At 37.7% G+C, this 15725-nt stretch overlaps 1 protein-coding gene across 3 annotated transcripts in view; it reads right to left on the reverse strand.

Moving 5' to 3' along the window:
- Positions 1-15725, reverse strand: part of LOC126372465 (protein phosphatase 1 regulatory subunit 16A) — a 65103-nt gene that overhangs the window by 11268 nt on the left and 38110 nt on the right. For all 3 annotated transcript variants that reach the window (XM_050018242.1, XM_050018240.1, XM_050018241.1), the window contains exons 5-8: positions 15317-15442; positions 13859-13934; positions 12693-12828; positions 11450-11567 (exon numbers count right to left, since the gene is read on the reverse strand). In XM_050018242.1, the coding sequence (XP_049874199.1) occupies positions 11450-11567; positions 12693-12828; positions 13859-13934; positions 15317-15442 (456 nt within the window). The remainder of the gene's footprint in view (positions 1-11449; positions 11568-12692; positions 12829-13858; positions 13935-15316; positions 15443-15725) is intronic.

The following is a 15725-nucleotide window of genomic DNA, read 5'->3' on the forward strand; positions in this document are numbered from 1 at the left end:
CGCGAGGGGAAATCGCGGGAAAATGCGCGCGCCGTCGTCAATCAATGCGACCACCGGAACGGGATGCCACTCGCCGAGTTACTCCTAATCTAAGTGCTTCTGAAACGGTTGGGCAACAGATTTGGAGAGGGTATTCTTCTTCTATCGTGTGGGTTGTGAGGTGGATCACCAACCCCATCAACCCTGGTGTCAGGGTTCCTATTCACCCGCCAAAGGCCCCTGACATGACTCATATATCGACTAGGTACTTACATCAGTAAATAGTAACAGGGACCAACGGCTTAACGTGCCTTCCGATGCACGGATCGTCTTCGAGAGAGGGTATTGATTTGATAAAATGTTGACAAATTACGTTATAGATGGCGGTACGGCTCGCCACTAACCACGTTGGTCTAACAAAAAGCTCGGTGAGGTGCGGGTACTTAGTTCATCATTCGTTCATCTCTGACTACCACAATGGGATATAGCCGTGAGCTTAAGTTATGTGCATTTCTTCGAGGCAATGACGTCATAAATCGTCTGAAACAGACGTATAAGGCCAATGATGATGATGATGAAGTTATGTTAAAAGATAGAACGCAGAATTCTTGATCATACTTGCTTGATTGGATGGCAGAGTTTGTTTTCGCAATCGATACTACAATTCTAGTTTACACAAAATATACAACAAAAGTAGATAACTTTGTTTGTATTTGATACCTAATCCCATTTAGTGCCTTTGGCACTACCTTGACTAAAGGCAAGGAAACCATAAAATAAGCGTTATATTTCTAAACAGAATCGAAATCTCTTATGGATTACTTTAGAAACAATACCCTTGCTCCAAATAGGTCTCCACTTTTTTGTTTGTTGCAAACTTCTGTACATTAGAACACTTTTGTAGAAGTTTGTGTATGCGACAGATTTTATAGTACGCACTTATAAATACAAATAGGTAATGTACCTTCTTCTTTTAAAACACACTTACTGGAGCAGAAACGTGAACTATTTTGAGAACAAACTAATATTTTTTTCTTAAGTAAAATCTTTTTCTTCCTTAAAGTGTGTGAAGTGTCTTAATAAGTGGACCAAAATGATATACACCAATAGAGGTAGGAGTAAACTGAGAGCATTGCCATTCGCAATTACTATGAGAGCGCTGTGTGCTGTGTATACGCAATCAATCGCTCTAATAAGTAAAGATGCGACCGAGGGGAGCGCCTTATGCGACTTTATCACGATACCGTCCCATATCTCAACTCAAATAGATAATATTTATATGTTATACCACATATGAAATCAAACTACGGGTCTAAACACGCGACTGGCCACAAACTTGCATAGTTGTAAGTACTACAAGTACTAGTAGGTACAGTCATGAGCAATATCATGTACCCACATTAGAACCCTGTCGCACTATCATATTTGACATTTAATGAGACTTACGGTTTAATTTGTCAAAAAAGTTAATGTGACATGGTTTCAAAGTGTATACATATTAGTACTCGTGACCGTACTATTAACAGTACTATGTACTACCAACTACTTGTATCGTACTTGTAGGTACAAGAAGTACTAGTAGGTAGGTACTATTTATTAGTACTAAGTTGTACCAAGTACATTTATAGTATAGTACTCAAATATTATAATGAAATATTATACCTCCTCTACCTACTTATAACAACAAAGCAACATAAGTGTATAGTATATACACCCACACCTCGCTAGCTAAGTTATCTAATTATAAGTTTTCATAAAAAGGTGCATAATCGACGTTTAATAATAATCTTTCGGTTTTTGTAAATATGTATTTTCATTTCGACGCTAATCCGAGGTAAAACAGACTCTAAACCAGCTTTTAGGAAAGAGGAAATATTGTCACAATTACAATTACAAATCAGCGTTGTCCATCGCGTTCACGTTAACAGTAACATTATACACCACGCACTGATAAATACTTTTTACGTTACAACAAAACACAGTTAAAAATAAAAGTAGTTTGTATTATTACGAAATATGAACTTGTCTAATGAGAACAGATTCATGTGTGGATAATTAACACGACTGTGTAATGAACAGCTGAAAGTGGTGAAAGTAACGAAAACAGAAACGTGGAATAACTGAACACCGAACTATGTCGGCAATCTCATGAATGATTGCATCTGAAAAAGTTTTCGTTGACAAAATATGACAATTGTATTCAATACAGTAAGGCACGCACGTACGTCAAAGCGAATTTCACAAGTTCGATGCATGAGATGCATGATCAGGGGAGGATAGAAAGGATACATTGAAGCATACCTCTAAAAAGCAATATTGCTACTTGACATTGCATACTTACTTCGCAAATTGCAATATTGCTTATTAGGCGAATTGCTTCACATTGAAGCAATATTAGATCCTCAGTTTACCTAAAAAATATTGGGGTAGGTTAGTTTAGATATCGCTACAATTGGGTATGCAAGGCATGTATGAAGGTATTTTTTTATATTTCTAAAAGAAAGGCTACGCTATTATAAAAAAAAACGAATTTGAATATTTTTGCTGTTAATGAAGTTGTTATTTTTTAAATATCTCCTAAATTAGGCTGAGGCTGTATTGGGATGGTTTACCCTTCGAGGGTTGGAAGGTCAGACAGGCAGTCACTTTTGTAAAAATTCGGACCTGTCAAATCTTCAGCTGAGGTAAGCGGACCCTGTGAAAAACAGGATAATGCTAGGGAGACGATGATGACTACGGGTGGTATTAATAAAGTAATATCAGCTTCGAGACTGCCCTCAAGACCATACCAATGTGACAATTCTTATATAAAAACAGGGCCTTGAGCATGATCTTGAGGACATTCGCAGCTGAGATTACTTTATTAATACCAACCTAAGATTCATGTTATTGTTTACGAGTGTACAATTATGAGGGTTTATGGTTGTATTTCAAAACCCTAATTACTGTGCGTAACAGCGAGTGCACAGGGATTGCATTTTCGTCACACTATTGCACTTACAACCGATTGGGTAACGCCGTATCATTTACGACCAGGTATCAATTGCATTAACAAGTTTATTCAATCTTCTCTTCTACCGTATGGGTTGTGAGGTGGATTATCAACCTCATCAACCTTCGTGTCAGGGTTACTAATGAGCCGCCAAAGGCCCCTGACACGACTCATGTAACGACTACGTACTTAGATCAGTAAGTAGTAACCGGGACCAACGGCTTAACGTGCCTTCCGAAGCACAGATGGTCTTACTTTCGGACAATCAGGTGATCAGCCTGTAATATCCTAACCAAACTAGGGATCACAAAGTGATTTTTGTGATATGTCCTCACCGGGATTCGAACCCGGGACCTCCGGATCGTGAGCCCAACGCTCAATCACTGGACCACGGAGGCCGTTAGTTTATTCAATTAATATTATCATAGTTACACACTACATACGTGAATTACTAATGTCTGGGATCATATTTTACTCCAGAATCTAAACAGCCTCTGTGGTCTAGCGGTTAGAGCGTTGGGCTTACACATGTAGAGGTCCGAGTTTGATTCCCGATTGGGACATTGTCGAAATCACTTTGTGAGACTGTCCTTTGTTTGGTATAGAAGAATCACCGTAAGAAGATTCCGTGCTTCGGAGGGCATGTTAAGCCGTCGGTCTCGGTTATTTGCCGTAAAAGTGCCTCCACCAACCTGCAGAGGAGTAGTGTGGTGGAGTATGCTCCATACGCTCTCCGGTTGATTAAGGGGAGGCCTGTGCCCAGCAGCAGGACGTATATATACGTAGGCTGTTTATGGTTTATATTTAGAATCTATACTCCCGCCGCGCCGTCATGTAGCTCTTCAGTTATACCACGCTTTCTTCCAATTAGGCTAACCATCTCTACTCGCATTTCAGTGGCTTAGTATCTGAATGTGGGGCATACCGCAAATACAAGTTTTTTTAATCAATTAATCCATTAGACAATGGTACACATGTTCGACACCGTGCAGCCACGGCCATTATGTTTAGGATTGGTTATAATTGGACATACATTTATACCACAGAATACATAATAGCCTATCATATTTATGTCTATAGTTTATAAGTGCAATTTCCACTAACATAGTCGGCGATACGACTCACCAATTCTCAATTCAATTCTCAATTATTTATTGCATTCCATGTAGTATAATGGGGTGTTACATAGGCATAGGAACTATAACATGGACCCTGTAGGGCACAGCAACGTTGAAATGAAGAGAGGAAGTGTGTATTAAAATTAAACCTTATCATTTGAAAATTCGTCTTCAGTATAATAGCTCTTTTTAATTAGCATTGTTTTTAGTTTTTTTTTTATAAATAAATTATTTATTTTTTTATTTCTTCACTTACATCTACCACATACATACATACATAAACTCACGCCCGTAATCCCTAATGGGGTGGGCAGAGCCACAAGTAATCAAAGACAACTTGCAGCCACTGTTGATACGAAGTCCAAAGATGGATATGATGAACCACTTACATCTACCATTACAGGTTTATCCCAATGCGATAGTGTAGTAATACAAAAACAAGACTTGAATTTTTTTTACAGTCTATAAGATATTATAATATAAAGTCATTTTTGTGAATTCACTCAGGCTGCAGATAAACAGATCCATCTCGTCGGCTATAAGGTTAAGAGCGCGGAGCGCCCACGTGATTGGCGCCTTATCTAGCAAATTAGTCCTGCTGTGCGGTATAGCTATTAGTTTTAGTTTTATTAGTACTATCCACCACATATCAAGTTGGATTAACAGAAAGGTCGTAGAGGTATGGGTATTTAGTTCTTGCGATGGTTATACCTCTGACTACACCATTGAGATATAGTCGTGAGCTTATATTATGCTATACATTGTTTGAAGTTTAGGGTATTATCATAATTAAAACACATAATACCTGGTTCTTACCGCGTGAAAATCAATGCTATGTGACTCCCGATATCTCTATTGAGAATATTTCTCTATACGTATAGAGCTGTTTTTTTACCTCATTCCAACTGTATTTACAAATAAGTACTCGTTGAAATACCTACCTGTTGATGCATACTGTAAGAGGGTACTTCCAATATTACACGGAGATTATGGCCAATTAAAACTTCCGATGACAGGCCTCAATAACGACTAGCCGAAGAGGAAGCGAGGAATTGTCTAGAATTTGTATTGCGCCACTAAGTTCAACGTACAGTCAGCTACTAAATCGTCATCCTCTTGCTCTTAACCCAGTCTAAGTGGGGTCGGCAGAACATGTATTTCTCTTCCATCCATCTCTGTCAGTCGGCATCTCAGTACTCACACCTTTCACGCCATATCCTTCTTCACACAATCCATCCACACTCTCTTGGGTCGTCTCCTACCTATATTTCTATCAATATTCATATTCATTTTTATTCGTATGTTTATGTCCTGTGTATATGTAGTTGTATTATTGCACAACGACATAATATATATGTTATTATAAAGTTAGTGATTATTTAGAAGTTATGAATGCATGGGAATAACTGTTTGAGAACTGATAATGGTGCTAATTCCTGTAAATACCATCTAATTTTATTTTAGGTTATATCTGTCATTTTCTTATCCGCCGAAAAGGAAAGGGACGGGTAATCGACAAGCATAAAATTTATGGAACACACGTCAATTTTAAGCACAAATCTAAAACAACCGTCTAAAAATTCGCCCGGGTTATTCATTTATTTACTCATTCTTCCTAAAATTAAGAGCTGTCAATCATCCGTCCCTTTCCTTTTCGGCGGATAAGAAAATGACAGGTATAACTTAAAGTAAAATTAAGAGATGTCTGCAGGAATCGGGGCCATTAGGCAGCTAAATTACTCAATTGTATAAAAATCTTTTATGTTTATTTTTTTTAAAGAACGTCTAGGGCCCTGTGCCGAGGTTTTTCTTGCAGCTTTTTTTCCTCGACTATACAGGTTGTGAGAAGCTGCAGTAGTTTTAGACGGATAAGACGTTCGTTATGTAAATATTGACGATTCAAAGTGTAACTATGTTAGCTACTGAATAAAGATTTGTACACAATAAACCAGAAAGATATTTTTGAATTGAATATTATTGATTGATATACAATAATCATAAATATCGGGAGTCTCATATCCCTGATAATAACGGGGTCTCTTCTTCTATCGTGTGGGTTATGAGGTGGATTACCAACCATATCAACCCTGGTGTCAGGGTTATTATTGAGCCGCCAAAGGCCCCTGACATGGCATGTATCGACTACATACTTACATCAGTAAGTAGTAACCGGGACCAACAGCTTAACGTAATCATCTTACTGTCGGACAATCAGGTGATCAGCCTGTAATGTCCTAACCAAACTAGGGATCACAAAGTGATTTTTGTGATATGTCCCCACCGGGATTCGAACCCGGGCCCCCGGATCGTGAGACCAACGCTCAACCACTGGATTACAAAGGCCGTTAACAACGGGGTAAGAACCCGGTATTACGTGTTTTAATTAAGACTAAGTTGTTGTTATAAGATGGCACGATACATCAAGCAAAGTTTACGAACCGTATAGTGTAAAATAATTTCCACGCAACAAACAATGTAAACCAAATATCTAAGTGCTATGCTGTTATTTAAACAGTAATTAGGCATTCAACGAATAGTTACTTTGCTATCATATTTTGGTTTTTAATTGGTCTTTGTACGGTTTATGCTCTATTAAAAGTTCAGTATCTGTGTTGTTTCTGTGTAAATTTTTAATGAACTGATGTTTTTAAAACTAATAGATGAAAAGATATAGATGCAATTCTAAGTTGCAATAGGCACTGGTCGAAAGGAACGATGCAAAAAAGAGAAAAGCAATCATCCTCCACTTCTCATCTTTACTGTACACCTCTGCCTACCCCTTCGGGGATGCAGGCGTGACGCAATATATATTATGATGTCAATAAAGTTGTCTTGTACTTCTATTGCCTCATTTGTAATTATGCTGTTTGTTTATTTATTCGTACACAATAAAACAGATAAAATGATTATACGGGTACAGGTAAGCAAACCTAACAACCAATGAGAGGGAGAGAGAGAAGAGAGAGAGAGAGAGAGAGAAGAGAGAGAGAGAAGAGAGAGAGAGAAGAGAGAGAGAGAAGAGAGAGAGAGAGAGAGAAGAGAGAGAGAGAAGAGAGAGAGAGAAGAGAGAGAGAGAAGAGAGAGAGAGAGAGAAGAGAGAGAGAGAAGAGAGAGAGAGAAGAGACAGAGAGGTTTGATGTTGAGAATTCTCTAACAAAGAGATTTCTTCTAGCTGAACTGCGTGCGTCTTTGGCGTGATTTATTGTACATATTACAAAAAAAATCTTTTGTGATTCCTAGTTTGATTAGGATATAGATTCTGTGTTTCGGGGGGGCAAGTTAAGTAGTCAGTCTCGGCTACTATTTCCTTAATTATATAAAATGAAATGAAAATGAAATAAAATTTATTCGCTCTAGAGTGGTATAAAAGATCTTAAATATATATTGTAACAAAAAAGTCCATCACTCAACCATACAGCGTGCGAATATTAAATATTAATATTAAATAATTTATATATGCAATGATACACCTACCTAAACATCTTGATGTATGCTAATGAGGTACTGCCTATAATATGTAGTTAAAGTCAAATCCAAACGTTTCCGTATGAATAAATTCATATTCTTAATAATGGACTGGAAATCTAGGATTTCTGGCTCAATGTCAGGCATTACTAATGTTTAAATGCGGGTCCGTTTCCGTTTTAAAAAAAGTAAGTAATATAAATTCCACTACGAATTCAAAACTACAATGGTGAGCTGTTGTCTCGCTCACATCCTCCGTCTGCTGTCACAGCTAATTTTGCAAATTGAATTAAGAACACATTTTTTGTTGATATTCTTCAATTCTTCTGGGGACCCAAAAGATATGGTCGGCGGTCTGGCTCCGGGTCGCGGCCCGCCGTATACCACAAACATTAAATGTTGCGGTATCATACAATATTAAAGCTGTTAAGCCGTCGGTCCCGGTTACTACTTATTGATGTTAGTATGTAGTCGTTACATGAGTCATCTCAGGGGGCCTTTGGCGGCTCAATAGTAACCCTGACACGGTTGATGAAGTTTGGTCAATGACATCACAACGCACAAGAAAGAAGCAAAAATAAACTCATCACTTACCATCAGCTGAGATTGTTGTCATATGAGAACATTTCGATTAATTAAAATGAGTTCTCCCGTGGTTTATATAAAAGCATATAAGCACATATACAGCACATAGCACAAGTGTTATGCACTGTGAACAATTACCTACTATCTAGCACGCAATTAGTTTATGTCTACTATATTAGTGAAGAGGGTTTGCAATATAATTAGTGTACAAGGGAGGCCTTGGGCGAATTTGGAACGGCTATTTATAAAAATAGCGAAAGTATAAAGCGGAACTGTTTCAAAACTTTAGTATGAAGTTGTATATTTATTTACGTATAATGTGTTGATAATTAGATAATAAAATGCAACTACCCGTGTAAAATGTAACTATATTAATGCCCGGTTAATATCAATATGCTATACACTATAGCGAGGAGTTGCTTTATATGCTATACACCTTTGCCTACCCTTTTGGGGATTCGGGCGTGATACTGTGTTATGTTATTAAACTTTATTTGGTGAAAAGGGAGTAAATAAAAACAATATTACAATCCCTTGCGAGACAGACCGACCGAATCGACCATCACTAAATAGTATAAAACAAAGTCGTTTTTTCTGTCCCTATATCCTTATGTACGCTTAAATCTTTAAAACTACGCAACGGATTTTGATGCGGTTTTTTTAATAGATGGAGTGATTCAAGAGGAAGGTTTATATGTATAAAAACATCTATTAAATGGTGGACAAATACTGTTATTTTTGAAGTTTTTTAATGTGATGTCGTAGATAATTTCATATTATTTTCCTTAGCATTGCACCCGAGCGAAGCCGGGGCGGGTCGCTAGTTCTCATATATGAACAGCCTATATACATACGGCCTACTGCTGGGCACAAGGCACAAGCCTTCAATCAACCGGAGGTGGTATCAATCATACTCCACCACGCTGCCAGATAAACTGATTCCGCGCGCTGAAGGGCACGTTAAGCAATTGGTCCCGACTGTTAGCCGTAAAAAATACCTCCACCAACCCGCAATAGAGCAGTTACCATCATGAGTATGCTTCTTAGAAAACATCACTTAAATACAGTAATTATAATCAACAGTCGTACTCATCTAGACTTTTCCTTTTGCCCGCCACAATTTATGGTTAGTTTTTCAGACATGCCGTGAAAGTGGAAAGCAACATTTGCATAACTGTGACGTATGGCCAGTGATGGTGATTAAACGTCAATTATATGATAATTGTAATTACGTACAACTACAGTGTTATATACAAGCGGTGTGATAGGTTCATAGCAGCCTCCGTGGTTTAGAGTTTCGGGTTCGATTCCGGATGGGGACATTGTCGAAATCACTTTAAGAGACTGTCCTTTGATTGGTACGGACATTGCAGGCTTGAATCACTTGATTATCCGGAAAAGTAAGATGATACCGTGCTTCGGAAAGCACGTTAAGCCGTTAGTCGTGGGCTACTAGTCCATAAACCTCCACCAACCAGCAGTGGAGCAGCATCTTGGAGTATACACAAGTAAGTTCATAGCAACTTCTAGTATGTAGTTACCATGAGCTATGTCAGTGGCCTTTGGCAGCTCACTAATAACCCTGACACTGTGGCTTTCAATAGTTCAAATGTTCATGGCTTAAAGTAATATACCTAAACAGACATTAAATCTCGCCATCAATTATTTTTAGGGTAAGATATTCGATGAATTATTTATTGGATTTTAAATGAAAATATTTATTATAGATTCTCGGATAGTGGACTTTCGCCCGGGATGGTAAACTTATTATACTGTTAACTTATTTATATTGTGGAACACCGGAACGACACGACTGGAATGCGCTTGCTACCGAGACGTATCAGTATTAGAAAGAAACTTTTATTATAAAGGTACACCACAGTAACAAATATAAAATAAAACACGAAATAACACATAACTTCAAAAAACGCAAGAAAAACAACTTACACAAGAGAGTACAAATAAATAGACAGTAAACAAAACCAAAAACCCAAAAAATAAAAATCCCAAAACCAAATCAAAAATCCGCCCAAATTGTACTGTAGTCATGTGTTATGTCTGATTGTTGTAATTTAGTTCTGTGTAATAAAGTATATTTGATTTGATTAAACATTAATACAAATTGTAATAGATTGTATGTACCGGTCAACAGCGGTGCTAGTGGTGTTATTGTATGTTGTTTGGAAGAAACTACTCGCAAGTAATATTGTAGAAGAATACATATACTAATAGTTAATCTCTGTCTTAATTATGTCACTTTCATTTAATTTTTTTTATCCAACCTTCGTTAGTAAAAGATTGAAGACTGCTGAGATCTTTGGCTCAGTATTGAAGTTTTTTTTTTTGAATACTAAATGTAGGTACCTCTAGTTATTAAAACCAATTGTCGACACTAAATATTAAAATTGCAAAAGATAAAAAAAAACTTTATTAAAATAAAGAAGTTATAGATCTTGTATACAGTAAATAACGCAAAATTCATAAAATAAACAAAAAAAAATGGACAAAAGTCAGTTTTCTGAGATCCAAAAGTCATCGTAGTTACTTAGAACTTCTTACTCCTCTCAATAAGGTAAACTTGTTACGGAAACATGGCGTCGTGTGGTATTGCTCAAACGGAATAATAGTGGGTATTTTAACTGCAACAAATGCATAGGAACATAAGATCCTTCCTTGCGTACGGTGGTAGGTGGTAAGCCCATCGAAACCTACCACGTTGGTGTAACGGAAAGCGCAATGAGGTGTAGGTACTTGGTTCATGATGAATGTACCTTTGACTACCCCAATTAGGGTTTTAGTCGTGAGCTTATGTTATATTTTAAATATATTTAAATATTATTAGAACTTGGGGTTTCAAAAGGCCATATCAATTCAGCAATTCATCAAAAAAAGCAATATTGCTGTTTGACATTTATTAACCTAGTATAGTGAGTAAAATAAGCGCGCCACCTATTGGTGCTAATCGCGCGTCTAATAAACGCACTGTCCACCCGCCCGCTCGCCGTTTTTTTTTTTACAGTATCCTTTATTTTATGGTTGTGAACCTTCTGACTATTAAAGAACTTCACGAAGCCGCTGACAATGCCGTAAGCGTGGCCAATTACTGGTCAGCAAAAAATTAATATCGATCGCCATCGACTCGCAAAGAAGAACCTTCTGACTGAATAATTTAACAACTAACCAGTGCAATTTTATTCGAAGGACGGCTATACTGGGTATTAATAAATGTTTGACCTAGGATAATACCAAAGTTCTTCGATGTGGCCTTTTGCAGTATACCCCCCTCCCTTCCCCCCAACCCCTATCTCACCGGTAATTCATCGTCCACAGCAGAATCGAAGGTCTCCCTAAGCCTCGCCTCCCCGCGCACGTCAGCTTTGGCCGTCATCTGCTTCTCACGCAGCGAGGTCCGTCGCACAGACCGCACTCTGCACATCACATACACACATTAAACCAGTCATACAGGAACAATCATGTTTGTTGTTGTTTTGTATGAAGAGAAAATAAATATCATTTGTTTTTATAGTGACTAGACAGGCAAAGAAATGCATACAAGTGCGAAGACATTTGTAGTCTGAAGAAGTACTTTGCGGGGGCGAGATTAAAATTATTTGAATAAAAATAACTGTTATTATTATTAGATATTGAAGATGGTGACTTTAAGATTGGTAAGCGACTCTTTTCTTTCTTTATTTTGTTGAATTACGATCACTCGTCGGTGATTTTTTTTAGTCAATAGAAATCATCGTTTGTGAAAAGGAATACTCGATGTGTTGATCGAGAACTATTGTGCTGCTTACTACCTAACATCGCCTTATCTAAGGCCGAGATTTCCAGACGTAATAGGTAAACGATGCGGTTTGTATTTTAAAAGAATATACGGTCATACGACTTTTAAAGTGGAAAACACTTAAGCGTCTTTTTGAAAAACTTGGTGTGGTTTTCTTCAACAAAAACTGGATTTTATTCTATTGTTTTCATTCTAGGTAAAATTGTTCTTAGTACGCCGCGTGCCAGTTGGTACCAGACTAATTATGTCCCGGGTAACTTATTAGTGATCGGGATAGGTATTAGGTAGTGCCATTTGGGGTAAATAACCCTGGATGTTTTGGTTAATATGGATATGAATGACCACGAGATTTTTGAAATTGCGAGATTACGTTACATTATAATATTGTCTTCTCGTATTAAATAAAAAAATACTTTTTGATATATAATAAGTAACAATTAACAAAATACATAGTTAGTATAGTTATAACTATACAGTTATACTTGTATATTTGTAACATTTTTGTAGCAATAAATGTATAAATTAAAATAATAAATAAGTACAGTCCTACTAATATTATAAATGTGGAAATTTGTCTATCCAGACAAACGGTTAAGACAAAAAATACATAAATAGAAAATAATAAACAAAAAAAACAAATACGTAAAATACAAATAAAGACTTGGGAGGCATATCCATGTTCAGGGAAACCTCGCAAATGGCACTATCTATCCCGTTCACTGCTTATGACATCGTGAGGAGGCAGCGTGTGTGTTGCATGTACCTGTTGGCGCTAGCGGTGGAGGAGGACCGGCGGGCGGCACGCAGGCGGTCCCCGGCGGAGGTGGCGCGGCGCATCTTCTCCTGGTCCTCCGCCAGCTGCTTGATGCGGTCGCGCATCTCGCCCTCCTCGCAGATGTCTGCGAAACAACACGCTTTAATACCTGGACCACCGAAGCGACGAAAGAAGGGTCTAAATAAATTAAATTTCTCTGATTAAAGTGTGTCAGGGTCGAAACAAATGGAATTCCATAGTCTCTGCTTACCCCGGTGGGATATAGGCCTGAGTTTATGTATATATTTATGCGTTCTCAGATTCAGATCTACGCTAGTGACAAAACACACCCTAAATGTTTTTTTTTTTTTATAGCACTTTACCGTGCTTAGGGAAACTCACAAACAGAAAAACACGCTGCGGCTTCAAGTCCCGTCCGAGTCAGAATTATTTTGGATTTAAATTTTCACCCTAAAGTTTGCGCAATATAATTTACGCTTTAATAATATAATGATAATATAAACTTTTATTTGCAGAACTGGTAAATATTAAGAATTATTGCGTTCAGCTGCTTATTATCTCGAGCATGCCGATAAAGTCAATTTGAGATATAAACAGCCTATATAACGTCCCACTGCTGGACATAGGCCTCCCCTCGAATGAAACGGAGGGGAGCCAACACGGTGGAATATCTAAATCATGGTATGAGAAAACCAGGTATGCTCAATCCTATGACAAGCCGCCATTGCTAGCCCCTTTGATAACGTAAGTGTTACCATTAAATTGTATCCCGAACATTCCAAAGACGTATATTATTGAAAATTAAGTGAATTACTGACTAATGAATTTAATCACTATTACTCGTCACATATATAAAAATCAAAATCATTAAAACTGTAAGTAAATCTTTTACTAAAAGTTTAAAATTTCCTTGCAAAGTAAATATATAAACATTGGTCGTGGGTAATTTATCTTTTACAAAATGGCAACGCAGGGTGGGATGATGTCGGCTGGGCTAACCTTGAAATGCTAGCTGTCACTTTTGGACATACCTGGTTTTCTTATACCATGATCTAAATGATGATTGGGTGGTTAGTATAGTGATTTGTGGAGATTTGTGACTCATTCAAGTGAAACTCAATCTTGGTAACAAAATAAATAGGGTACAATATTACCTGCTGGCGTCTCATCGTGCTTATTTCTCACGTTAAGGTCAGCTCCATAGTGTACTAGCAGCTCTAATACTTCTAGCTGTAACAAGAAATAATGTATATTCAAATTTGCCATTTTCAATACCTGTACAACAATATAATTCGAGAAGTATCCTTATACTAATCGTGACAAAATTAAAATAAATGTAGACAGGATGTATTATTACTGTCCCTCATACGTATGTCGTCGACCAAGCCGCGATAAAGAGTTCGTAGTCAGATAACATACATAACATAAACAGCCTATATGCGTCCCACTGCTGGGCATAGGTCTCCCCTCAATCCACCGGAGGAGTTATGGAGCATACTTCACCACATTGCACCAGTGCTGGTTGGTGGAGGTGTATTTTACGGCTAATAGCCGGGACCAACGGCTTAACGCGAATCATTTTACTTTTTCGAACAATTAGGCGATTTAAGCCTGCAAAGTCCTTACTAAACAAAGAACAGTCTCACAAAGTGACTCCGACTATGTCCCCATCGGGAATCGGAGGGGGTATAGAGCATTCTACACCACGCTGCTTCTGCGCAGCGCTGATACTAGCTTTACACTTCCTGTTTCTACCTCTTCTTGTGGGACGCGCAGTATACAAGTATTGCACATAACAACGCTATCGCACTCTTATAAGAAAAAAACTCAACGTCTCTATAAACAAAACTGTCACACAAATAACAAAAACAAGAACCGATTGTTCATGTACAGTCATGAGCAATATCATGTATCCACTTTAGAACCCTTTCGCACTACCATATTTGACATTTAATGAGACTTATGGTCTAATTTGTCAAACAAGTTAATGTGAAATGGTCATATTTCATGAAATGGCCAACTTAAGTTGACCATATCTTTGAAACGTCAACGTTTAATGATATTTCACACTACGTTTGGTCATATCGTTAATGCATGTTATGTGGTGTAATAAAAATGCGAATAGTCGATTAATTTCTTAGGTTCAAAATTGTTCACCTAATCGATATGGAAAATTGTACAATTAAATTGATTAATCGATTATAATATCAATCAAGTTTTAAATATAATCGACACCAGCGCCACTACCGGTGGATAATGTTACTAATTTTACGATATGATTGTCAACGTTTCATGAAGTAGTCATGCATTTAGTTGCTCATATCGTTAAACGTTTTGTGTTCATTGATCTGCCCAAACCACATCATGATGTGGCCAACGAATGATATTCTATTTCATAAAATGGTCGAGCACATCATGAAATGATCAATTCTACGATCTGGTCACGACATATATATATTAGTACTCGTGACCGTACTTCGGTACTTGGCATCTCCCGTCTCCAATTTATTTGAGACATTTTCCTGGTGTCTGTGTAAAACGAGGTATTTTGTATGAAGTCTCGGGGGTGTGGTGGTAAGCTCCGTGTCAGAATATGACGTAATATGCCTCACATGTCCCCAGCAGGCGGCGGCGTGTACGGGCTGCCACATGTCGTGGTCGACCACATCGGTGGACGCGCGCTGCTCCAGTAGGAACTCCACCACCTTCAGGTAACCATTCGCAGACGCTATGTGTAGCTGGAATAAAAACGGAACATGAATTAGTATTAAGTCTAATTTAATTTGTCAAAAAGTTGTACCTGCATGTGTCTTACTTCTAGGATAAAAACGAATTGGTTTTGCTTAGGAAGCAGTTTTCGATTTAATTTTGACAAATATTAGTAAAATCTTTAGGTCCTGGTTCGATTCCCGATGGGGACTTTGTCGAAATCACTTTGTGAGATGTCCTTTGTTTGGTAAGGACTTTTCAGGCTTGAATCACCTGATTGTCTGAAAATGTAAAATGATTCAGTGCTTCGGT

This window comes from Pectinophora gossypiella, chromosome 14, assembly GCF_024362695.1.
Source record: "Pectinophora gossypiella chromosome 14, ilPecGoss1.1, whole genome shotgun sequence".
Taxonomy (NCBI): domain Eukaryota; kingdom Metazoa; phylum Arthropoda; class Insecta; order Lepidoptera; family Gelechiidae; genus Pectinophora; species Pectinophora gossypiella.